Source organism: Myxine glutinosa, chromosome 1, assembly GCF_964187855.1.
Source record: "Myxine glutinosa chromosome 1, kmMyxGlut1.1, whole genome shotgun sequence".
Lineage (NCBI taxonomy): Eukaryota > Metazoa > Chordata > Myxini > Myxiniformes > Myxinidae > Myxine > Myxine glutinosa.
In genome coordinates, this window is record NC_136261.1 from 33,535,653 (window position 1) to 33,563,221 (window position 27,569).

General features: G+C 45.5%; 1 protein-coding gene across 2 annotated transcripts in view; it reads right to left on the reverse strand.

Annotated features, from left to right (window-relative positions):
- RNF11 (ring finger protein 11) overlaps nucleotides 1–27,569 on the reverse strand; it is a 106,156-nt gene that overhangs the window by 43,221 nt on the left and 35,366 nt on the right. The window contains exon 1 of one of the 2 annotated variants that reach the window (XM_068109343.2): nucleotides 12,442–12,979. The exons of the other annotated variant lie outside the window; for it this stretch is intronic. Coding sequence (XP_067965444.1) covers nucleotides 12,442–12,549 — 108 coding nt within the window. The 5' untranslated portion in view covers nucleotides 12,550–12,979. Of the gene's footprint in view, nucleotides 1–12,441; nucleotides 12,980–27,569 lie in introns of those variants that run through there. 2 annotated transcript variants of the gene reach the window in all.

The window sequence follows — 27,569 nt, forward strand, 5'->3', positions numbered from 1 at the left end:
GTAATCGAGGCCATATCAATATTTAAATTAATACTGCATCAAATAACAGCTTTGCTAATAAGGATCAGCTGTTGCTAGGCAGTTTGCCCCTTTATCCCCAGGCCGTCCAATCAAGGATGAGCTTCGGGGTTTCTCAGTGAGCCAATGGAAAAGGCTGAAAAACTGACATTCTCTCATTGCTATGCAAGGGAACAGCATGAGCCTATCATTAATGCTCTTTGTAATTTCCTCTTTTAGGCAGAACCGCCACAAATTTAATTCACCAAATAAAGGAGAAAAAGGGAGGAATTATTCAGGGCACGTTTTATATGACGCATGTTTTTTTTTTGTTGTTGTTTGTTTTTTTTCAATCATCCAGACTCCAAAGTCAGACTCTACAGTCTCAGTTAGATATGCATAGTTCTCTGGAAAAACAAGTGACTAGTGGTGTCACAAAACCCAGGGTTATTTGTTCTTGTTGGGGGTAGTTTTTTTGAAATGTGTACCCATTGGTAGGTCAGCTGCCAGACCCTACCCACATTTTTCACTTGACTCCACCCACCATGGCACCCAAACAAAACAATATAGCCACCATCCTGGTGGGCCTAAGACATCAGGCCTGTAGGCCTCAGCTGATTATACACTGGACTGGGGTCTGTTACGTCAGATTTCCATTGGCTTTGTTTGGGTCGAGTGTTAATCATGATGAGGGATCCTGAAAAATCTAATCAATGTCGAATAAAAAGTGTTATTTAATTTTAGAATGGCCCCATATTGGGGTTAAACAATCCGTGGCCGTGTGACAAGTCAGCTCATTTGGACAAAACAGTGGCGGAGGCTGGCATGGGTGAGAGGTGTCGAGTTAATCTTTGAATAGTGCATTAAATGTGTGTTTTCTAATCGCACTGTTCATCTTTTGAGAGTGCTTTAAATGCGCATTTCCCAATCAGCCCGTAACTGGATTTTGTTGCACGGTGTGACCACGTCGGTCATTCTTTTTATATTACTTTCTCTAAATTACAATTAACGGCTCACTTCAGCCAACATTAGTGTTATATAATGAACAACTCAATCCATATTGAATCATAAGGTAAAGAGAGTTAATAGAACACCTCACCCCACACAGTCATGAGAAACAAGGACATGGCGGGGTCTGCGAACAGCAAATTTGATTGGTTGTGACGACATAAAATGCTGTAATACTTTGTCCAAGTACTGCTAAACGGAAGGGTTTGGAAATTGCGATAAAGGTGATTCGTGTTTTACTGTGTTCAAGTATATAATTCAATTGAAATAAAATAAAGATTTTCAAGGTTGTCGAAAAAAACAGTGGTTTACCACCGTTGCTGCAGCGTCTTTTACACCACCTTATTTAACGCTCCACATTTGTTCTTCATGCCTGTTGTTTGTGTCCTTTATGACGTCATTAAACCAGTAAATTTCCTGGGCTGGAATAACCTTCAATTTCGTTTGATTTCCAGACAGACAAATGAAAAACATAGGGGCAATACTCTTGGCACTCACCTGGTGCAATAAACAGTATACTGCACTGACTAAAGGTATTTTAAACCAATTTGAATTGTTCCGAGAAGACAGGGCAGCATGTTGAATCATACCAACATGGTATGATTATACATACAATGAGGGACAATAAGACTTTAAGCAAACAAACAAAAAAAAAAACTATTTTGGGGGGCAACCCCGAGACCACTCCCCCCTCCCCCCCTCCCCCCCCCCCCCCATCCTGTATACCTCCTCAGACCCCAATTTTTCTAATGCCTCGAACAAATATTGCTACATAACGTGTGATGAAGGTTGTGGTCACATTTCATCGAAATTGTGTATGTAGTTGCAGAGAAGAGGAAATAGCTATTTTGTGGGTCAAACCTGGATCCACTTTGAGCCTTGACAGACCCCCTTGATTTCAGAGATTTTAAAATAAATTACCTGAATTTGGGGCAGAACCCCCCTTTTCAGCCTCTTCTAGGGGGTGGATCCAGATGGGGAGCACAACTCCATGAGACCTCAATGTCCTGATGTATCGTACCAAATTTGGTCCATAAGATTCATGTAGTATGTGAGGGAAATATTTTTAGTGAATACGAGGGATGAGGGGAGGGAGCCCATGGACCCTTTCCAGGGGAGATACGACCATGGGGAGCACAACTTAAGGTTAGGGCAAGGTCAAGATGCCGCATGGCTAGTTTGGTCTGCATCCGGTTGTCGGTTTCAAAGAAGATTTTTTTTTAATGACACCAATATTTGGAGGAAAACCCCTCTTTTACTCCCCCTTTAAATGGGTGGATTGAAATGGGGAGCACAATCCCATACCTTACTGTCTTGATGTATTGTATCAAATTTGGTCCATATCGCTCAGGTAGTTGTGGAGAAGTAGATGCCTTTTTGTGAAAAAGAGGAATTCGGGGAAGGGGTCCGTGGCCCCATTTCCGGGGGAGATAGGACCTTGAGTAGCCCAACTTAAGGTTCGGACATTGTCCCGATTTCTCGTGGTGAGTTTGGTCTGGATCTGACTGGAGGTTTGTGAGAAGATTTCTTTTAATGAAATAGAAATATTTTGGCAAAACTCCCCTTTTACACCCTTGAAAAGGGGCATATCTGGATGGTGGAGCACAACCCCATGAGACCTTGATGTCCTGATGCATCGTACCAAATTTTCTCAACATCAGTCATGTAGTTTGTGAGGAGAAAGATGTTTTAGTCAAATGTTAACGGACGTACATACGGTCGACACCGAGACCCACTCTGAAGTTATTTCAGAGAAATAACCTCAAAATTACCTCACTCCTTTGTGCGCATGCGTGATTGGGATGAGATTCCATATAATTTGCCAAATTCAGAAACAAGGTACTGCTTAACTGCATGTTTGTATTCCGATTCATGTTCCGTGTTTGTGTTCTAAAGTGTTCAAAATTTAGCATTTGACAGTTGAAATCAAGTTGGTCCTCGAACATAAACTGACATACTATAGACAAACAGACAAAGTGAACCTATTGCTTAACCTCATTTTTTGCTTCGCATGAATGGGGTAAAATGTGCTAACCATGCACTAACAAAACACCTACTAACAGTCACTCATAAATAATTTGTGACATAACCAACAACTTCCAAGAAAAAAAAAAAAATTCCAACCGACAAATTATTTACCAGAATAATCAACAAACATCAGGGAGAATGAAATGAATGAATGAATGATCGTTTTAAGGCCATTTTTCCCCGCTAGAGCAGGGGTTAGCCTTGCGGGCCCCATGACAATCATGGTGCCCTTTTTGAGGCAATGTTTTTATGGCCGGATGCCCTTCCTGACCTGACGGAGAATCGACAGCAATTCAAACTTCAACACAAAATGTTGGAAATTAGTGGGGGGGGGGGGGGGGGCGGTGGGGGAAACAAATTGCTATTTAAGTAATCTGCCCCCCAAATTATGTAATTAGAAATCTGCCCCCCTAAATTACATCAGTTCTATCTTAAACCGATAGCTTTGAGAAACATAACCCATCTCATGATTCTATCATTGAGAAAACTTGCCTCATCCACGTACCCTGATGATGCGATCGGTTTGCAAAACAAATTCAGTGCCATTCGCATGGGGCATCAATCTCTCAACATGCCACACAATAGCAATTCCTTCCTTCGCCATGATCAAGTAGTTCTCCTTTCAATTCATCAGCATTTTGCTCACAAACTTCATCTCTCGAAAAGATTCTCGATAAGAATTTCCAGTGCTCTGGCACAAAGATGAACAGATAAATACAGGTAGTGAACAAAAAAAATAAAAATGAAAATACCTAGGTGAATGAGGGACAACAAACAACGGCTTCCACACAGGTGTGGCTCATATGTTGTTTAAGCATTTAACATCCCAGCATGCTTAGGGCCATGTATAATAATGCTGCACAGGCCTGGTTGCCTATAATTATGACTAGACCCCTAAGAGGAGACCCCCCTAATGCCCCCATCCACAGAGCACGTGTGGTCACCCAATGGTTTGATGAGCATGACATTCATGTTATCCATATGTCATGGGCTTCTCAGTCACCAGATCTGCACCCAATCGAGCATTTATGGGATATTCTGGAATGATTCCTGAGACGGCGTTTTCCACCTACATCAAACAGGTGTGTGTTGATTGACTTTCTCGTGGAAGAATGGTGCCGCATCCCTCCTGCAGAATTCCTTATGCTGATGGACTCCATGCGACCACGCATACAGGCTGCACATGGTGGCCCCACGCCCTATTAAGTGAGTTTACATTAGTGTCTCCATTTTTTGTCCACTACCTGTATTTAGAGTGTTTGCACTAAAAGTGTTGCTTGAAGAAAAAGTCACATGGGTTCTCAAACCTCTGCTCAGTCTTTCACATTCAACCTATTTTGACAAGCAATTCCTTAGTCTGACTATAAATTGCTCAGGGATCTCCCCCATCTCTGGCTTGACACACCTGAACTTCGTCACGTGGCCATCCTCAGCATATAGAAACACTTCTTTCAACTAGTCATAATCAACTATTGCAAAACAGTTGCCGAATGGGTGCAAGGAGACTACCTCATAAGATAATTGTCTAGTTTAGCTTTGCCCTCAACAAAAGCTGAGAACTTTGGAACTCATCTACACAAGGTTCATCACATTCTCTGGGTGACTACGTACTTGAGCACTCCGAGAGGACTCATCTCCAATTTGACTTCAAACCTTCCAGCCTCCCTTTCAGTGGAAGAGAAAGCCATTTTGTTCTTCTCTTGTTACTGTACTTTCCATGCACAATACTGTACATTCAAAGCTCACCAAAGACCAATAATTACTCTCCTCCTTGGTTTTTCGTGACAGAACCCACACCGGCCAGTCCCTTGGCATCGGTTGGTGTAACCTGGTGTGTCATAGGCACAGAAAACTTCCACAATTTCATACGATCATCCCACGACGGTCAGGTCGCGTCGCATTAGTGTGGCCTAGACCTAAGTATGAAGACTAGGTCACCACTTTGCTCGTCTTTGGCATGAGGGCTAGAATTAGGGATTTGTTCAGGGTGCCAGCAATAAATTGCATATTCTTCACAAAAGACCGTGGGAAACTTAACTTCGACAAACAACCACTGCAGGCGAACAAGTCCTTCTGCTGAATGTCCTTACGATAGACTGTCACGATCATGGTGTGCTCAGCATGCCAAACACGAGGATTAGTTTCAAACAAATTCAAACCTAGCTCGACAGCTCAAAGGCGCATGCATAAACCTTACTACCATAAGAGCAGGGGTTTACGAGTCTGGTATACAACTGCTTATATATGCATCCACAGGGTGGGCCAACAGTCACTGAATATATATAACCTTTTTTAAAATATATATTTTTTATAGATAAATCAGACCAGGGAGATACATTATGACAAAATTTACCAATGAGCAGTGCGTGAAGTTTGTTGAATTTTATTACTCCAGCAGGAAATCAAAAATTCAAACTCAAAGTAAATTTCGCAATCATTTTAATGTTCGAGAACAACCATCAGAAAACACGATTCGGAACTTGATTGCTCGTTTTGAGTCAAAGGGGTCTGTTCATGACTCAGCCCACAGTAGAAGACCAAAAAGCAAGTCGTACTCCGGAAAACATTGACCGTGTTTGGGAGAGTGTTCACGAAAACCCAGAAACATCAACTCGCAAACGTGCAACTCAGCTCGGAATGGCAAGATCATCATTGTGAAGGATACTGAAGAAAGATTTGTTGCTGTTTCTTTACAAGATTCAAATGGTGCACGAAATGTCACCTCAAGATCCAGCAAATCGACCAACATTTGCAACCAAATTGCAGCAACTAGGAAGGGATGATCCTGATTTTTCTGAGGAAATTGCAGCAATTGATCAAGGAGTTTTGTCCTCTGTAATGGATCATGTTTTGGAAAGAGAAAGACTTTGCAAAGAAGCAAATGGGGGCCATTTGCAGGACATTCTTTTTCATAATGAATCAAAAACAAAATTCCATGAATTAAACTACCATTTGCAATTTATTTTATTAATTTTTATTTGAAAATAAAAAAATTATAAAAAAGAAAAGAAACCCTTCAATGACTTTTGGCCCACCTTGTACTTATAGCAATTATTACTAAAAAAAAAAAAAACCACCTTCAGAGGCCATTTTTCCCCGCAAAGCGGGGGTTGGCCTTTTTCGGGCACCGTGGTTGTTGTTGTTTTTGTTGGTCCCCTTTTTGAAGCAATGTTTTACGGCCGGATGCCCTTCCTGCCGCCAACCCTTTTTGTCGCCTTTTACGACAAACAATTACTAAAGTTATAATTATTTGGTTTATTGTTGTACCCTGTGCTCATTATCTATCTATAATTCCAGTAATCTCTGTGTGTGTGTCTGTGTGTGTGTGTGTGTGTGTGTGTGTGTGTGTGTGTGTGTGTGTGTGTGTGTGTGTGTGTTTGTCTGTGACCGCTGTTTCTCGACAACCACGGGTCCGATATACTTGAAACTTGCCAGGTATATTGCTGGGGACCTGAGGATGTGCCTTTTCAAGGTTTCATATTAATCGGAGAAGTAGTTACCGAGCTATGGCGATTTATTTACCAAACTCCGCAAGCCGTTCGCTTTGGCTTTGCGAATTGGACCAAACCATTTCATGTAAATAGAGGGGGGGGATTGTCACCGTACTCGCAAGCCGTTCGCTTTGGCTTTGCGAATGGACCAAACCATTTCATGGACCAAACCATTTCATGTAAATAGAGGGGGGGGGATTGTCACCGTACTCGCAAGCCGTTCGCTTTGGCTTTGCGAATGAACCAAACCATTTCATGTAAATAGAGGGGGGGGGGGGGGGGATTGTCACCGTACTCGCAAGCCGTTCGCTTTGGCTTTGCGAATGGACCAAACCATTTCATGTAAATAGAGGGGGGGGGGATATAATTTTAGATATATATATAGTATGGGCATGCCCTAGTTCTTACAAGCGAAGAAGACTCATGTACAGGTTAATTGTATTTGTATGACTTGTAATACCCCCTCCCACCAGAAGTGGCGCCATACCACACATATTTACATAGAGGGAATTGCAGTCCTCCCCCACCCGAAATCCCTGGGACTATTTTTCTTAAAGCCACTTAAAACCTTCCCATACATACCTCGAGTACAACCACCAATTTTCAACTCATTCCATACAACGGTTCAGGAGTGTATACAAGTCAAACAAACCAAACAAAACAACGAACACCACAAACAGCCAATAAACCTGTACCATACTCTGTACAGAGCATTGGTTCAGCCGAATAAGTTTCTTGGCAAGGGTTATACTGGGTGGTTTGCCATAGCCATCCCAGCATTGTTTGTCCATGCTCGATCCTTTTAAATGCTGAGTGTCACGCAAGTTCCATTTTTAAAGTGTTTGGTACGACTCGGCCGCGGTTTGAACCACCAACCTCTCACACACAACGCTCTAACCGTCACACCACCGAGTCTGGTGCACAAACAAAACACAAGAAAACATTTGTTGAAATAAAGTATGACGATGAACATACAATGAAGAAACCTTCGATCAAAGCAGCTCTGAACGTCAATTTCAGTGCAAAATTATCAGGCAATAACACGAGAATGCACACATGAGGACTTCGTCGTTGCCAGGACAATGGCTGCATTGAAGCTGCACGTCATGCTGATCAAGTAAGGCAACCAATTAAAGGTATGTTTAAAAACATCACAAAAAGGCACTCCGTCAAGCAATTAAAGTTAGGGGCAAAGCAATATATTTCAGGATACATGTGTACTGTGTAGGTGTATTTGGAAAATTAAAAGGGGAAAGAGGGAGGGAGTCAGTCCTGGTGTGGGTTTTCCAACATAAGGCTATCTGGGTCTTTAATCATGAAAAGTTGCATCTGAAAGATTTCACATCAGAGCTGAGGCATGGCAACGTCACCACAGGGACACCAATGTGTCATTTCATTGTTTGCGGTTCACTTTGAACGGGTACCGAACTAAATCTTTAAAATATTGGGAAACGATTCAGTCCGAGATGATAAACGGCAGTCATCATTGGAACAAGGTTTATCCCTTGTGGACCCCTCACAGGTTAATTTCCCCAAATCACTGCAATCCACGTCCAGTCACCATGGCATCATCTTCGGGACAAGAGCTGAAAGGAGGGAGCACATATTTTATCTGGATAAGTAGGAAATGTTACCTGCTTTGATTTAAATCCCCAATCCAAAATCATTATCTTTCCTCCCTCGTTAATCCCACCCAACCCCTCCTCCTTTTTTTTCCAGTTTTCCCGACTCAGAGTTCCCTTATGTATCAATCTTGTCCACCCCATGCATCCTTCTCCTGCCCATTACTCCTCCACATCCATTGTTTGACAACCTCCCTCTGTCTTGGTCTTCGGCCCTGTTGTTGGTGTTTCCCCCATCTCTCTGCTGTTCCTTTTGGCCTGTTGTGTCCTGATCCGTTCAGTGTGTGTACTGGTATTAGCTCTTCCACGAGCCTCGGCCATGTATACAATAAATAAACATGGGGCAATACCCCTGGTGCTCACCTGGTAGAATAACAGTATGCTGCACCGACTAAAGGTATTTTAAACCAATTTAAATGGTTGCTAGAAGACAGGGCAGCATGTAGAATCATACTAACATAATCATAAGACTTTAAACAAAGAAAAGAATACCTATTTTGGGGGGCAAGCCCCCTCCCCCAACCCGATATACTTCCTAAGACCCCAATTTTTCTAATGCCTCCACCAAACATTGCTACATCATGGGTGATTAAGGTTGTAGTGAAGTTTCATCGAAACTGCGTGTGTTGTTTCTAACAACAACAACAACAACATGCATTTCAAGGCCATTTTCCCTGCTAGAGCGGGGGTTAGCCTTGCGGTCCCCATGACAATCTTCTCCATTTTGCCGTATTTTCTGCATCTCTCCTTGTTAACCCCCTTGCCCGCATTTCTTCTTCCACCATCTTTGGCCAAGTCTTTCTCGGTCTTCCCCATCCTCTACTTCCTTCTACATTCATTTCCATCACTCTTCTCAACCGGTCACTTTCATCCTTCCTCAACACATGACCAAACCATCTCAACCTGTTCCTCTTCACAACATCAATCACAGGCTCTATTCCCATCATCTTTCGCAATTCATCATTTGTCTTCCTCTCTCTCAACGATACTCCGCACATCCATCGAACCATTCGCATTTCCACCCTTTCCAACCTTCGTTGCTGCTCTACGTTCATTACCCATGTCTCGCTCCCATAAATCATAACACTTCTCACAGATGCAGCATACACCTTTCCCTTCAGCTTCAACGACACTCCCCTCCTCGTCAGCACGCCACTCAGTTCCCGAAACTTCTTCCATGCACATCTCACTCGAGCAACCGTTGCCGAGTCTGATCCACCTTCTCCATTCAGCATGTCTCCGAGGTAGCAAAATGTTTTCACACCTTCCAGCTTCACGCCGTCTCCAAGATCCAACTCAACATTTCCTCCATCTGCAGCTCCCTCTGTGTACACCTTACACTTGAATGTAGCTGCCACACTGGTTAATGACCCTCTCGTTTCTGTTCGTTTCGTTTCTAAGAAAAAAGCAAATACCTATTTTGGGGCGCAACTCCCCCCCCCCCCCCCCCTTTAGACTCCTAAAGAGGCAGGTTTTTTTTAATGCTGTGAACAAACTTTGGTAAGTAATCTGGTGAATGTTGTGGTCAAGTTTCATCAAAAAGTGTGTGTATTTTCTGAGAAGAAAGGAAATACCTATTTTGGGGGGCAACCCCCCCCTCCCCATAGACCTCTAAAGGGGCAGTTTTTTTCAATGTCATGAACAAACTTTGGTACAGCACGGATGATGAAGGTTGTGGTCAAGTTTCATCGAAATAGTGTGTAGTTTCAGAGAAAAAAGCAAATTCCTCTTTTGGAGGGGCGGGGGGGGGGGGGGTCAAACCTGGATCAACTTTGACCCCGGTAGCCCCCCTTAGACCCCGATTTTTTTTAATGCCGTGAACAAACTTTAGTCACAACATAACAAATATCATTTGCGCGAAATTTGGTCGCAATCCCATCAGCGGTTTCGGAGAAGAAGTTTCAAGTATTTACGGACAGACAGACAGACAGAGACAACGTGCCATCGCATAAGCTCCCCTGAACTTCGTTCCAGTTGAGCTAACAAGTGATTACTGTTGAGAGAATTTGCTTCCACTCCCACTGCAAGTCCACCAAATCAGACTTGATATCACACAATCGAGCAGGATAACTTATAGAAATTAACGCTATATTTGAGCTGTCGGGTGTAGGTTCGAATCTTGACCCAGCTATAACCTGCCATCTTGGTGATTTGTGCGCCTCCATCGGAGGATGTTAAGCTTCCTCACCCCGCCCCAATCCCGCTCCAAAGTGGTATTCCAGTCATCATTGGTCGTTTTCCCGCTCCATATGTTTTCACCCCTTGCTGTCCCGTTTGTCAGGTTGTGGACGGATTCGGATGAAATTTGGCAGAGATGTAGCGTATGTGACAAGGACGAAATGATTCGATTTTGGTGAAGATCTGGATGTGGATCCGGCTAGTGGAATTTTTAAAATGATTCTTCACCATTGGGAGATAGGGCCAAAAACGGTACATAGCAGGATATCTCAAAACGTTAAGGACGGATTTGGACGAAACTTTGTGGACAGGTTGGGTGCGTGATAAGGAAGATTCGATTCGATTTTGGTGAATATCTCAATATGGATTCGGATATGAGAATTATTTAATTTTAAGTGATTCTTCACCATTGAGAGATGGAGCAAAACCAACATATAGCAGGATATCTCAAAACGTTATGGACTGATTTGGACGAAACTTTGTGGACAGGTTGGGTGTGTGATGAGGAAGATTCGATTCGATTTTGGTGAATATCTGAATATTGATTCGGATATGAGAATTATTTAATTTTTAAGTGATTCTTCACCATTGGGAGATATGGCCAAAAACGATACATAGCAGGATATCTCAAAAAGTTGTGGACCGATGATTTTGATTAAATGTGATTCTGTATTGTGATTTTCTGGTCTACTCTGGGATACAAAACATAAACTGTTCACGTGGCGGAGGTGTGCTCTCTACTGAGTGCCTGTACTTCTTCTTTTTTTTTTTGGAAGTGATTCTTAACCATTTAGAGATTGTGCCAAAAACGATATTACAATGATTTGTAGCCGAGTTATGAGAAAACGAGGTGGATGAGTTGGTTAGGCGACACATTTGGCCTATCAGTGGGATACAAAATGTAAACAGTTCACCCTCATGGCGGTATGCTCCCTGCCAGGTATGCTCCCTGCCAGGTACGCTCTCTGCCAGGTACGCTCTCTGCCAGGTACGCTCTCTGCCAGGTACGCTCTCTGCCAGGTACGCTCTCTGCCAGGTACGCTCTCTGCCAGGTACGCTCTCTGCCAGGGATGCTCTCTGCCAGGTATGCTCTCTGCCAGGTATGCCCTCTGCCAGGTATGCCCTCTGCCAGGTATGCCCTCTGCCAGGTTTGCTCTCTGCCAGGTTTGCTCTCTGCCAGGTTTGCTCTCTGCCAGGTTTGCTCTCTGCCAGGTTTGCTCTCTGCCAGGTTTGCTCTCTGCCAGGGATGCTCTCTGCCAGGGATGCTCTCTGCCAGGGATGCTCTCTGCCAGGGATGCTCTCTGCCAGGTATGCTCTCTGCCAGGTTTGCTCTCTGCCAGGTTTGCTCTCTGCCAGGTTTGCTCTCTGCCAGGTTTGCTCTCTGCCAGGTTTGCTCTCTGCCAGGTTTGCTCTCTGCCAGGTTTGCTCTCTGCCAGGGATGCTCTCTGCCAGGTATGCTCTCTGCCAGGGATGCTCTCTGCCAGGTATGCTCTCCACAGAGTGCCATTCCAGTGTTATTTTCTTTCCTTCAATTAAGAAGCAAACTCCAAGGTATTTAGGAAAGGGTCATAAAAATATGCTAGTGCAGCATTGGTCTCACACACACCATGTTATTACTTTTAACCTCAGAACGTTTCCAATTTAGATTTAGAAAAATTGGGATGAAAAACAAAGACTTTCATTTATATCCGGTGAAGGTGGGAAGAAGTGAGTTGGGGAGGGAAGATATATATATATATATATATATATATATATGGAGGTCAAGGGTCATGGCTAGACAAACAGGGTGGGGAACCTAACCCCGTGATTTTTGTCCCGTTTACCTGTAACATGACACCCAATAACACACAATGAACCCCTTTGTGTAAACACCCAAACGGACAATACGAGACGTCTCCGGCCTATGGCTATGCGGATCGTATCGGAGCCACATATGAGGTAATGTAAAGAAAGACCAATGGCGTCGTCGTCGTCATGCACCAACACGAATCTATCGACCAAACATCCGTCAGTCTGCGGCTAAAACAATGGGCCTCCATCGCAGGGACGGTGCCCCGACCTAGACTAGTCGCACCGAGGGGCCTCGGCGAGCGCGTGAGGCGGCCGCGCAATCTGACCTGGTACGGGGGAGGTGGGCCCAGGTCTTGCTCTCCGCCGCTTCCGGCATCAGAGTCGTGCAGCAGGGACACGTCGTCGAGGCTCGCCGCTTTCAGGCAGTTTCCCATCACTCAACTCAACGCACTCGGCTCATGGACGCGTGGCCCGAGTGAAGGGCGCGGCCGCCGCTCGCCAACGTCCCGATCCCTTTCCGGCTCCTCCGACCAGACTCCTCACTTCCCTCCTTTCTTCACCTGCTCTACCCGCGACCCCTTTTTTTTATTACTGTATTTTTAAGTGTTTCGTTTCCGTTCCTCTCGGCCGCGTCTCCTCCCTTTGTCTCTGCGAACGCGCTTTATTCCCGCGCTCTTTCTTTCTTTCTTTCTCCTCCATGATCCATCGCTCCGTCTCGTCGAATCTTTCTCAGACCGGTTGTTTATGTTAGTTTTGGGGAGCAGAGTGCGAAGACCGTTTTCGGTGGTGGTTGTTCCGAGTTCCTCACCAGGTCATGACGTAACCAGATGACGTGACGCACTTTATAAAGGATCCATCGTCTTAGACTTAGAGTCATTTTGTTCAAAATGAAATTGAAGGAAAACTGTACATTGTGCCGAATTTACGAAAACCGTTTAACGAATGACTTCCTACCACACGCTTAACTCTTAAACGCTGAGAAAAACTTATTTGTACGTGTACAGCTAATTATCTGTTTACATCGCAATCTACGAAAGGAGATTAGCGTCCGTTTAGTTAGTTGGGCGTGGCGTCTATACAGCCAATTTGCATGTGAAGCCACGCCCATATCTCCAACATCCAATTGAATTGATGTATTTGCATCGACTCAGCGCCACAGACAATTATTGTTACAGGGGATTCATCACATTGTTCCTCATCGTACTTTGATCCAGGTCATCTTACGTTGATCCAGGTCATCTAACGAAATTATTCCTTCAAGAGATCCATCTATCCCTCCTTCGAGATTATCCATCCCTCCTTACACTCATCCATCCCTCCTTACACTCATCCATCCCTCCTTACACTCATCCATCCCTCCTTACACTCATCTATCCCTCCTTCGAGATTATCCATCCCTCCGTCCACTCATCCACCCCTCTTTCGAGATTATCCATCCCTCCTTACACTCATCCATCCCTCCTTACACTCATCCATCCCTCCTTCCACTCATCCATCCCTCCTTCCACTCATCCATCCCTCCTTCGAGATTATCCATCCCTCCTTCGAGATTATCCATCCCTCCTTACACTCATCCATCCCTCCTTACACTCATCCATCCCTCCTTCCACTCATCCATCCCTCCTTCCACTCATCCATCCCTCCTTCGAGATTATCCATCCCTCCTTCCACTCATCCATCCCTCCTTCGAGATTATCCATCTCTCCTTCCACTCACCCATCCCTCCTTCGAGATTATCCATCTCTCCTTCCACTCATCCATCCCTCCTTCGAGATTATCCATCTCTCCTTCCACTCATCCATCCCTCCTTCGAGATTATCCATCTCTCCTTCCACTCATCCATCCCTCCTTCGAGATTATCCATCTCTCCTTCCACTCATCCATCCCTCCTTCGAGATTATCCATCTCTCCTTCCACTCATCCATCCCTCCTTCGAGATTATCCATCCCTCCTTCCACTCATCCATCCCTCCTTCCACTCATCCATCCCTCCTTCCACTCATCCATCCCTCCTTCCACTCATCCATCCCTCCTTACACTCATCCATCCCTCCTTCCACTCATCCATCCCTCCTTCCACTCATCAATCCCTCCTTCCACTCATCCATCCCTCCTTCCACTCATCCATCCCTCCTTCCACTCATCCATCCCTCCTTCCACTCATCCATCCCTCCTTACACTCACCCATCCCTCCTTCCACTCATCCATCCCTCCTTACACTCATCCATCCCTCCTTCCACTCATCCATCCCTCCTTCCACTCATCCATCCCTCCTTACACTCACCCATCCCTCCTTCCACTCATCCATCCCTCCTTACACTCATCCATCCCTCCTTACACTCATCCATCCCTCCTTCCACTCATCCATCCCTCCTTCCACTCATCAATCCCTCCAACCATTGATCACTGAAAAGACAATCCGTGAATCTGTACACTCTCTGTATCCGACCTATGGTTCCCACATGTGCCACTCTGGGTAATCTGTACTGAAGTGATCGATCATGGTTATTAATTAACATCGATCATGTTTTATGTTTGGGTTGTGTGCTGCAGTATAAATTAATTAGTGTCTATCTATTTATTATGTATGCAGATCTGGTGACATTTTGCCACTCAATCCATACCCTTATAGTGATTCTAAAGTTAACTTGTACTCTCATATACTGCACTTCATGGCAGTTTAACTGCAGTTCAACGATACCATTTTGCCAAATTTTTGCTTCAAGGTCTTAAACTCACCCTTAAGCATGCCGTTGCACTCTTAAACATGCCCGCACACTCTTAAACATGGCCCCACACTCTTAAACATGTCCTCACACTCTTATACATGTCCTCTCACTCTTAAACATCCCCTCACACTCGTAAACATTCCCTCATACTCGTAAACATGTCATCACACTCTTAAACATGTCCTCCCACTCTTAAACATGTCCTCGCACTCTTAAACATGTCCTCACATTCTTAAACATGCCCTCACACTCTTAAACATGTCCTCTCACTCTTACACATGCCCTCACACTCGTAAACATGCCATCACACTCGTAAGCATGTCCTCTCACTCTTAAACATGCCCTCACACTCTTAAACATGTCCTCACATTCTTAAACATGCCCTCACACTCTTAAACATGTCCTCACATTCTTAAACATGTCCTCATACTCTTATACATGCTCTCACACTCTTGTACATGCCCTCACACTCGTAAACACGTCCTCCCACTCTTACACATCCCCTCACACTCTTAAACATGCCCTCACACTCTTAAACATTCCCTCACACTCGTAAACATGTCCTCACACTCTTATACATGTCCTCACATTCTTAAACATGTCCTCTCACTCTTAAACATGTCCTCACACTCTTATACATGCCCTCACACTCTTACACATGCCCTCGCACTCTTATACACGCCCTCACACTCTTACACATGCCTTCACACTCTTATACATGCCCTCGCACTCTTATGCATGCACTCACACTCTTATACATGCCCTCACACTCTTATACATGCCCTCACACTCTTAAACATGTCCTCACACTCTTATACATGCCCTCACACTCTTATACATGTCCTCACACTCTTATACATGCCCTCACACTCGTAAACATGCCATCACACTCGTAAGCATGTCCTTTCACTCTTAAACATGCCCACACACTCTTAAAAATGTCCTCACACTTTTAAACATGTCCTCACATTCTTAAACATGTCCTCTCCCTCTTAAACATGTGCTCTCACTCTTAAACATACCCTCACGCTCTTAAACATGTCCTCAGACTCGTAGACATGCCCTCACACTCATAAACATGTCCTCACACTCTTATACATGCCCTCACACTCGTAAACATGTGCTCACACTCTTAAACATGTCCTCACATTCTTAAACATGTCCTCACACTCTTATACATGCCCTCACACTCTTAAACATGTCCTCACACTCGTATACATGCCCTCACACTCGTAAACATGCCCTCACACTCGTAAATATTGTCCTCTCACTCTTAAACATGTCCTCTCACTCTTAAACATGTCCTCACACTCTTATACATGGCCTCACACTCTTAAACATGTCTTCACACTCTTGAACATGTCCTCACACTCGTATACATGCCCTCGCACTCGTAAACATGCCCTCGCACTCGTAAATAATGTCCTCTCACTCTTAAACATGTCCTCACACTCTTGAACATGTCCTCACACTCTTAAACATGTCTTCACACTCTTGAACATGTCCTCACACTCGTATGCATGCCCTCACACTCGTAAACATGCCCTCACACTCGCAAATAATGTCCTCTCACTCTTAAACATGCCCTCACACACTTAAACATGCCCTCACACTCTTGAACATGTCCTCATACTCTTAAACATGCCCTTACACTCTTAAACATGTCCTCACACTCTTAAACATGTCCTCACACTCTTAAACATGCCCTCACACCCGTAAACATACCCTCACGCTCTTAAACATGTCCTCACACTCTTATACTTGCCCTCACACTCTTAAACATTTCCTCACACTCTTAAACATGTCCTCACACTCTTAAACATGTCCTCACACTCGTAAACATGTCCTCACCGAAGTGTAAATGTTTGTTTGTTATTTAAACGCACGTGATTAAGTTTTGATCACACATTAGATAATTACTCTTCGGTGATTAGCGATTAAATTTGAAGGGTGATCATCTGATCATCGCACAATTAGTGATTCTACACACGCGTCTAAATCTTAAACACGTTTCGAAAATCTGACCGTTTATGTCCAAAAGTTGATATTCGGTGATAAATTGTAAATTTGGTTTTTATTGTTTACGTTAAATGATTCATCAAATGAGTGTAAATTGTTTACTTACTTGGAGGACCGTTTTATGTGCAATGTCGAGGCTCATGGAGGAGGCAGAATAAAAAACAGACAATGACGTAACATGAAAAGCAACAGTAAAAAGAGAGAAAGAAACATGTCATCATCTCGGTTCAGGGACAAAATAGAGGGAGATTTGGACAAATAATGGATGTGCGGAGGAAATTGGGGTATGGAGGTGGAAAAGGTCATGGTTTTGGATGGGGGATGATCTCTCCTCCACCCCCCCCCCCCCCTCCAATTCCAAGTATTCATGTATCCCTCCCAACCCAAAAGTCCTCAATCCCCGACATCCTCCAAAGCCTTAACCCTCCTCTCCCAAGTGTTTGGCCTTCCCTCCCCATTTCTTCTTCAAGGCCTCAACCCCCCCCCCCCAATCCAACTCCAAGTCTTCAAGCCCCCCTCCCTACCTAAAGTCCTCAATGCCCTCGCTCCTCCAAAGCCTCAACCATCCTCTCCCAGCTCTCTGTCTTTCACTCCCCATTTCTTCTTCAAGTCTTCAACTCCTTCAACTCCACTCATGTAACTCAATTTAGATGATATACCCACTCATGTACCTCAATTTAGATGATATACCCACTCATGTAACTCAATTAAATGATATACCCACTCATGTACCTCAATTCAGATGATATACCCACTCATGTAACTCAATTAAATGATATACCCACTCATGTAACTCGATTAAATGATATACCCACTCATGTACCTCAATTTAGATGATATACCCACTCATGTACCTCAATTTAGATGATATACCCACTCATGTAACTCAATTGAGATGATATACCCACTCATGTACCTCAATTTAGATGATATACCCACTCATGTACCTCAATTTAGATGATATACCCACTCATGTACCTCAATTTAGATGATATACCCACCCACTCATGTACCTCAATTTAGATGATATACCCACCCACTCATGTAACTCAATTTAGATGATATACTCACCCACTCATGTACCTCAATCTAGATGATATACCCACTCATGTAACTCAATTTAGATGATATACCCACTCATGTAACTCAATTTAGATGATATACCCACCCACTCATGTACCTCAATTTAGATGATATACCCACCCACTCATGTAACTCAATTTAGATGATATACCCACTCATGTACCTCAATTTAGATGATATACCCACTAATATAACTCAATTTAGATGATATATCCACGCACTCATGTACCTCAATTTAGATGATATACCCACTCATGTACCTCAATTTAGATGATATACCCACTCATGTACCCCAATTTAGATAATACACCCACCCACTCATGTACCTCAATTTAGATGATATACCCATTCATGTACCTCAATTTAGATGATATACCCACCCACTCATGTACCTCAATTTAGATGATATACCCACTCATGTACCTCAATTTAGATAATACACCCACCCACTCATGTACCTCAATTTAGATGATATACCCACTCATGTAACTCAATTTAGATGATATACCCACTCATGTAACTCAATTTAGATGATACACCCACCCACTCATGTACCTCAATTTAGATGATATACTCACCCACTCATGTAACTCAATTTAGATGATATACTCACCCACTCATGTACCTCAATCTAGATGATATACCCACTCATGTAACTCAATTTAGATGATATACCCACTCATGTAACTCAATTTAGATGATATACCCACCCACTCATGTACCTCAATTTAGATGATATACCCACCCACTCATGTAATTCAATTTAGATGATATACCACCCACTCATGTACCTCAATTTAGATGATATACCCACTCATTTACCTCAATTTAGATGATATACCCACTCATGTACCTCAATTTAGATGATATACCCACTCATTTACCTCAATTTAGATGATATCCCACTCATGCAACTCAATTTAGATGATATCCCACTCATGTACCTCAATTTAGATGATATACCCACTCATGTACCTCAATTTAGATGATATACCCACTCATGTACCTCAATTTAGATGATATACCCACTCATGCAACTCAATTTAGATGATATACCCACTCATGCAACTCAATTTAGATGATATACCCACTCATGTACCTTAATTTAGATGATATACCCACTCATGCAACTCAATTTAGATGATATACCCACTCATGTACCTCAATTTAGATGATATACCCACCCACTCATGTACCTCAATTTAGATGAAATACCCACTCATGTTCCTCAATTTAGATGATATACCCACTCATGTACCTCAATTTAGATGATATACCACCCACTCATGTACCTCAATTTAGATGATATACCCACTCATGTACCTCAATTTAGATAATACACCCACCCACTCATGTACCTCAATTTAGATGATATACCCACTCATGTACCTCAATTTAGATAATACACCCACCCACTCATGTACCTCAATTTAGATGATATACCCACTCATGCAACTCAATTTAGATGATATACCCACTCATGTTGGCTTAACGGTTAGTGTGGTTGGTTTAAGTTATTAGGGTTTTGAGTTTGAGCCCCTGTCGTTGTGTTAAACTAACACCAGGTGTGTTTATTCAGCCTATCTTCTGAGGTGGGCACAATAAGGGATAAAGAATGAACCATTTGGGTATCCTGCGTCGGAATGACGATCCGTCCAGGATTGTGACCCCTAGCCAATGGAAAACTGCCTCAGCAGCTCTATGTGTCTGAAGACATGAAAGGAGTGGTTCTTCTAACTCAATCTCAATAAAGTGACAGTAAAGGTGGGGTGGGGATTTGAGAAGCGGTGAGGAGGTGAGGAGCATCCAGCCCACCTCAAACTCTCCCGTTTGCCTGGCAACTTCCCTGGCAACTCTGCCATTCCACTTTTACAGCAAGAAAACCTGTACACAACAATCTTCTCAATGAGACCCTGTGGGATCTTTAACATCCACAAAGAAGTAATGCCTGCAGATGGGATGCGAGGCCACCTGGCTTACCATTCAACCTAAGGACGGAACAATTTGGGACGCAATGCCCACAAAGCACCAATCCGGTAGTTTATAGTCGGGCTGGGAGTCAAACCCAGATTTGCCAGTTCAACATTAAGTGTGCCACCACTGTGCCATCCTGTCGATAAAGGATATGCAACTGGGAAAAGAAACCCAAAATGTTCATACCTTTTCCTATTGCCGCCTTGTACTTCACGGACTACCCACGCCCCATATCTGGAACCATTGCTGTATCCTTCCCAGGCTTGACATGCTCCAAGTTTGCCTCCAAGATTGATAGGCGACCAATTCCTTACTTGCCAACCTGACATTTTCCCACTGACAGCAACTCTTTGTGACCTATCACTAAGTATGTTTTCAATGCAGCTTCCTACATAACTGACAACTCTGCCTGGCCAAACCTTGTTTTGGCCCAAAATTTTCAGGAATTTCACTGGCGGGAAAGTCGATTCCTGAAAGACTTGGGCCAAAACGTTGAAGAGATGTTGGGAGATGTCGGGGCAGACACCTCAAGAAAATGCAGACACCTCTAGGCCATCCTGCCAGCCCAGTAGTTGTAGTCGTATACTCGATTTCTCAACTCAATCAGTAACTCCCTCAAACAATTCCAATAAATTTGCTAAACAAGCTCTCCCCTTAATCATCATCATCATTCTAAAATACGCTATTTCGTGTCTGTCTGTCTGATGAATTTTTGACGCCAATACATTCCGTCGTTACTTATCCAATCTCAACCAAACTTGACAGGATGACTAAGGGTTACATAATGAAGGTTGTAGCACATTCATTTGCCCCCCTCCCCAAGGGGGTTTTCTCGCCTGAGCGGGTTTTCCCTGCCATTGCCGTCAATGGGGTTGTGTGTTGAGGTGTATATAAATGTTAAATTAGCTTTATTGTGGCGTTTTCCGAAGAAGAAGATTGATCGTGCCGTTTTTCCAAAGACGCTTTGAATAACAAAATTAATGATAATCACATATTATTAATGTTATTATAAAACAATATTAATACTAACTGGCAATGGTACCCGCCCTATGGGCGGGGCTTCAATTGGGAAGCCCAAATGAAAAGGCAAAATATCAGAAATTGAAGGGTTTTTTTTATTTTAAATGATTCATATAAACATCCATTGAATCATATCACATGCAAGTCATCAAAATCTAAACAGTATCTTTAGAATTTCAATAAAAGCCACATTACTGTTCATATCGGTAAATATTATTCCATCGTGTTTCAAATCGTGATCGATACACTATGATCGTGATGATCGTGATCGTGAATCGTGATCGATAATCGTGTTCACAATCGCTATGTCGTATGTACTCCCGATACGTGGACCAAATTCCCGATATGTGTAACTGTACCAAATCAACAGTTAAAAGGATTTTGAGTCGATAGCTGTTACGGCCTTGGCAAGATCGATGGAGACAGCGATCTGTTAGCGAACGATGGAGACAACGATCTGTTAGCGTATTCACCGCCCAAATAGCTACGTGGAATTCTCTCGTATAGAGATTAAACATTACAGCTGTTACGGCCTTGGCAAGATCGATGGAGACAGCGTTTATTAAATTTTAATGAAGGACACAGTCTCAAGCCCCAGTCCCCATCATGGATGGGGATCAGCGGTTTACCCGAGCCTGACGGTGAAGGGCAAGCTACACGCTGGCCCGTCCAGGGTAGCGCGCGTGCGGCCCCAGACATCGAAGGGCATTAAATGTTCATTAAACATTAAACGTTCATTAAACATTAACCGTTCATTAAAGGATTATGAAACGAAAAACATTACGAAATTACATTCACACCGTCACGTCAAACACTACCGTGAACACATACATCGTCACAACATCGTCACAATGAGAACATCGTCACAATGAACGTTATGTGAACGCGAATGTTATGCAGGAGTCCAAACCTGAGAATGCTGGAGACCAAAGCTGAAATTGGAAAAACTAAATACAGTAGCCTATTTTACTCCTGGAGATCCCAGGATTACCCACCCAAAATATCGTTTCGATCGGTTGAGCCGTTTTTGCGGTACCTTCGAACAGACGGACAGACATTTGGTGAATTATAGTAAGATAATGTCCCACTTCCCCAAGGCGTTTTTCCTGCATTGATAACGTGTATAAATGGTTTATAGTTAAAATGGCGTTTCCGTGGGAGCAATGACTGCAATAGGAAGAAAAAATATTATAAACCACAAACACGTATGATTTGCTTTTTAAACAGTCGCTACTGTTCTTCGCTACTAAAACTAAACACTAAATGCTACTAAACTACAAAACACTAAATGAAGAAATTTAGAGGAATCCCGACATCCATGAAGAAAGGTTTACTTACAGAACTGAGCGAAGATCTACTGTACTCCATATAACCCACAAATGTTGGGTTGATAACATGGCCCTTTCTACCGCTACCGTGGCATTTTTCGTAGCGAACTTTTGAAACTCGCTCCCGCTGTTTAATACGAAACAAAGAGAGGAAGCCCGGGGTGTGTTCATTTACCAAGCAGCTAGCTAGCGCTTGCCAAGCCAGCCGTTCCTTAAAGGTTTTGAATTGAGTGCTTGCTCAAATGCTTAAACCACTTGGCGATCTCTCCACAATAAAATTGGTAAATGAACACACCCAATGTTCTTGAGACCCGACCATGGGTCGACTGTAATCTATATACCCCATAGAGGAGTGATCCTTCTTGCCGCTCCCGTAGTGAGCAGTGTTCTAGTTGTAATAAATAGCACCGCAAAGCAGGCGTAACCCCTCAGCCCATGCATGGTGGAAACCAATTTCAAGATGGCTGCCGTGGCGGCCATATTGAAAATCGCAGCGTGCCCATTTTCGAAAGGAACCTTCCTCTAACCAACCCCAACACACACTGCAAAAGTGGATTTAATTGGCCAAGCCATTCTGCTTGAAAATGACGGAAACCAATTTCAAGATGGCCACCATGGCAGCCATATTGAAAATCGCAGCGCACCCATGAACCTTCCTCTACTCAACCCCAGCCCACACTGCAAAAATGGATTTAATCGGACAAGCCGTTCTGCTCGAAATTGACGGAAACCAATTTCAAGATGGCTGCCGTGGCGGCCATATTGAACATCGCAGCGCGCCCATTTTCGAAAGGAACCTTCCTCTACCCAACCTCAACACAAATTGCAAAAATGAATTTAATCGGACAAGCCATTCTGCTCGAAATTGACGGAAACCAATTTCAAGTTGGCTGCCGTGGCGGCCACATTGAAAGTCGCAGCGCACCCATTTTCGAAAGGAACCTTCCTCTACGCAACCCCAATATACACTGCAAAAATGGATTTAATCGGACAAGCCGTTCTGCTCGAAATTGACGGAAGCCAAAAGTTGACGGACGCCCGGATGGCTGCCGTGGCGGCCATATTGAAAATCGCAGCGCGCCTATTTTCGAAACGAACCTTCCTCTACACAACCCCAACACACACTGCAAAAATGGATTTAATCGTACAAGCCGTTCTCCTTGAAATTGACGGAAACCAAAAGTTGACGGACGCCCAGACGCCAGGACGCCCGGACGACGCCCGTGACGACAATACCCCTTAGCCCAATTTGGGCTGAGGGGTAAAAACCCCAGTTTTCTGTCTTCAATAAATTTTGATTTATCTAAATGGTTCCTTATCTGACCCCCAATCGATGATTCCAATATTTTTTTCCTTTACTTAAGTTAAGGGAACATGTCTCTAGTTGCCTCTGTCCACTCCTTGTCTGTTTGTGTGTCTGTCTGTTTGTTGGACAAAACTTGGTGGACAGGTTAGGTGTGTGACAAGGAAGAATTGATGAAGACGAGCAAGTTACCCGTGCCTGCACGCCATTCCAAACGGGATAGGGATGGAGTTGGCAAAAATGCAAATGGCATCTTCTGTCATCGAGCCGGTAAGCTGGGAGCAACAATTCACATTCATTTCCACATCTGATGCCATTTGAATCTCCAATGGTGCTGCATTTGAAACTGTTTGGTCGATAGACATTGGTTTTTGATGCCTAGGATCCGTAACAAAAATTTGTATTGGGGTCAAAACCAGTGACCAATTGCAAATTAATAATACTAGTGTGACTCGGCGCACACCGCGCGCCTCACCACACCCCGTTTCAGAGGGATAGGCATCTTTGACCATTTTGGTGTCTTTTGGGACTTCAGGGTATTTTGGGTCTTCATTGTGTTTTGGGTCTTCAGGGCCATTTGGGTCTTCAGAGTCGTTTGGATTCTTTGGGCCTTAAGAGTATTTTGGGTCTTTGGGGTGTTTTGGGTCTTTGGTGTGTTTTGGGTCTTCGGGGTCTTTGGAGTCTTCGTGGTCTTTTGGGTCTTCGGTGTCTTCAGGGGCGTTTAGGTCTTAAGGGTCTTTTGGTTCCTCGGGGTGTTTGGGGTATTTTGGGTCTTCTCGGTCTTCCAGGTCTTTTCGGTCTTTGGGGTGTTATGGGTCATTGGGGTCTTTTTGGGTCTTCAGGGTCTATTGGGTCTTCAGGGTGATTTGGGTCTTCATGGTCTTCGGGTTGTTTTGGGTCTTCTGGGTGTTTTGGGTATTCGGAGTCTTTTGGGTCTTCAAAGCCATTTGGGTCTTTGGGGTCTTTTGGATCCTCTGGGCCTTTGAGGGTATTTTGGGTCTTTGGAGTGTTTTGGGTCTCCATGGTGTTTTGGGTCTTCATGGTGTTTTGGGTTTTCATGGTGTTTTGGGTCTTTGGGGTATTTTGGGGTCTTCAGGGTCTATTGGGTCTTCAGGGTCTTTTGGGCCTTCCAGATCTTGGGGTGTTTTGGGTCTTCTGGGTCTTTTGGGTCTTCAGGGTGTTTTTGGTCTTCGGGGTGTTTTGGGTCTTCATGGTATTTTGGGTCTTCGGGGTGTTTTGTGTCTTTGGGGTATTTTGGGTCTTTTGGGTCTTTTGTGTCTTCTGGGCCATTTGGGTTTTCAGGGTCTTTTGGAACCCCAGGGCTTTTAAGGGTATTTTGGGTCTTTGGGGTGTTTTGAGTCTTCACGGTTTTTGGGGTCTGTGGGGTCTGTGGGGTCTTTGGGGTCTTCAGGGTCTTTAGGGTCTTCAGGGGCTTTTGGGTCGTTGGGGTCTTTTGGGTGTTTTTGGTCTTCGGGGTATTGTGGGTCTTCAGAGTCTTCAGGAGCTATCCACCGATTGCGTTTCACGTCAACCAGTGAGGTCGAAAGAAAAAGAACGTATCCAGGGGTGTGGGAAAATAACGTTAGGCTGGAGAACAAACCTGAAAATGCTGGAGACCAAAGCTGAAATTGGAAAAAACAATATAGTGTGGGAGCTATGCTCGCACGATAAAACCGGACAAAATTAACGACGCCAGGAATGAAGTTTCACTGAGCTATTTATTTCCAGCTCACTCGAAATAACTCAAAAGCACTGAATCAGCCATCGAACGGGCGGCCATTTATAAGTAAAGTTCAACACACAAAAGCCACGCCTCTCAGGCGGGGCGTGGTATGCAAATAGGTAAGCCAAGTGTTCGCCCGGGAAAGGCAAGTCTGGACACGCCCGGGTGAGTCCGGACAAGTGACCGCTCGCCGGTTGCGTCATCGGCCAGTTCAAGGTAATTGTGTCATGCTTCCGGTAACCGCTACTTGCGCCCCCCCAGAATTAACATGCACCGGGAGAGTCAGTTTGAGGTGAGTCTTGATGACCCGGCCGAAACGACCCCTGGCGATTCGTGTGTGGGTGGTAGGTGGCGTGGCGGTGGATGGTCGGGCGGGGGGCTTGGTTGACGGGGGACGGCCCCGTCGTGGAGGAAGGGCCAACCGTGGAGGTTGGTCGAGGTCCAAATGGGCCGGCTTGAGGCAGTCCACGGAGATGCGGTCCGGCTTGCCATCGATGTCGATGATGAATGACTTGTCGTCCCTCTTCAGGACCCGGAAAGGTCCATCGTATGGTGGCGGGAGCGGTCCCTGGTGTGCGTCGTGCCGGATAAAAACGTACTCCGCAGTGCGAAGTGCTGGGGGGACATGGGGTTGGGGGCAGCCGTGGTGGGACGTGGGCACGGGGGCAAATCTCCTGGCGGCCTCCTGGAGGACCGAGCGTTGGCGAGCCGCGGACCAGGGGCTGGTGGCATCAGGGATGAATTCGCCCGGCACGCGCAGTGGCTGGCCGTAGACCAGCTTGGCGGTGGAAGCCTGGAGGTCCTCTTTAGAGGCCGTTCAGAGGCCCAATAGGACCCACGGGAGGCCTGTCGGCCCAACCGTCGTCATGGAGGCTGGTCCTGAGAGTGGCCTTCATCGAGCGGTGGAACCGCTCGCACAAGCCGTTGGCTTGGGGGTGGTAGGTCGTGGTGCGGTGTAGCTTGACCCCCAAGGCCTGGGCGACCGCGCCCCAAAGCTCGGAGGCAAATTGCGGGCCTCTGTCGGAGGAGATGTCCGAGGGCGTCCCTGAACCGGGCAATCCAGGTGCCAATGAAGGCCTGCGCCACGTCGGCGGCTGTCTTTGATGCCAGCGGGACGGCCTCCGGCCACCTGGTGGTCCTGTCCACCATCGTGAGGAGGTGGGTGAAGCCCCGAGAGGAGGGAAGGGGTCCCACCAGGTCCACATTGACGTGGTCGAAGCGCCGCGCGGGCACGTCGAATGGTGCCAACGGGGCCTGGGTGTGCTTGTGGACCTTCGCGCATTGGCAGGCGACACAGGCGTTGGCCCAGTCGCGGACGTCCTTACAGAGCCCGTGCCAGACGAACTTTGTTGCCACGAGCTTCTGTGATGCTTTCCGGCCTGGGTGGGAAAGGCCGTGGAGGGCGTCAAAAATGTGCCGCTGCCATCCGGTGGGCACGATGGGGCGAGGTTGGCCCAGGGAAACGTCGCACAGGAGAACCGTGCCTGTGTCCTCGAAGGGGACGTCGGCCAACCGCAGGCCTGTGTCCGCTGTCCGGAGGGCTTGCACCGTGGGGTCGGCGGTCTGGTCGGCCGCGATGTGGGCGAAGTCCACACCCAGGTGGACGGCGTTCGCACCAGACTGGGAGAAGCAATCGGCTACAGCGTTGTCCTTGCCCGCGACGTGCCGGATGTCCATCGTAAATTCGGACACGGCGGTGAGGTGGCGCTGCTGGCGGGCCGACCACGGCTCCATAACCTTGGCCATGGCAAAGACCAGGGGTTTGTGGTCCACAAACGCCGTGAACGGGCGGCCCTCTAAAAGATGGTGGAAGTGGCGAACGGCCAGGTAAAGGCCGAGGAGCTTGCGGTCAAAAGCGCTATACTTGCGCTCGTTAGGGCGAAGCTGCCAGCTGAAGAAGGCCAGCGGTTGCCAAGCCCCGTTCACCCACTGTTCATGCACGGCGCCCACCGTGTAGTCGGAAGCGTCCGTGGTGAGGGCGATGGGTGCGTCAAGCGCCAGGTGGCCAGCATGGTCGTGTTGGCGAGGGCCAGCTTAGCGCCCGTGAATGCCGTGTCCATCTCTGTGGTCCAGGCGACGTTGTGCTTGGCCGGCTTGCCCCGGAGGGCTTCGTACAGGGGGCGCATGAGTTAGGTGGCGCCAGGCATGAACCGGTGGTAGAAATTTACCATCCCTAAAAATTCCTGTAGGGCCTTGATGGACCGGGGGGGGGGGGGGTGCGGGAAACTTGTGACTGCCTCCACCTTGGTAGGCAGTGGGACGGCCCCACGCTTCGTG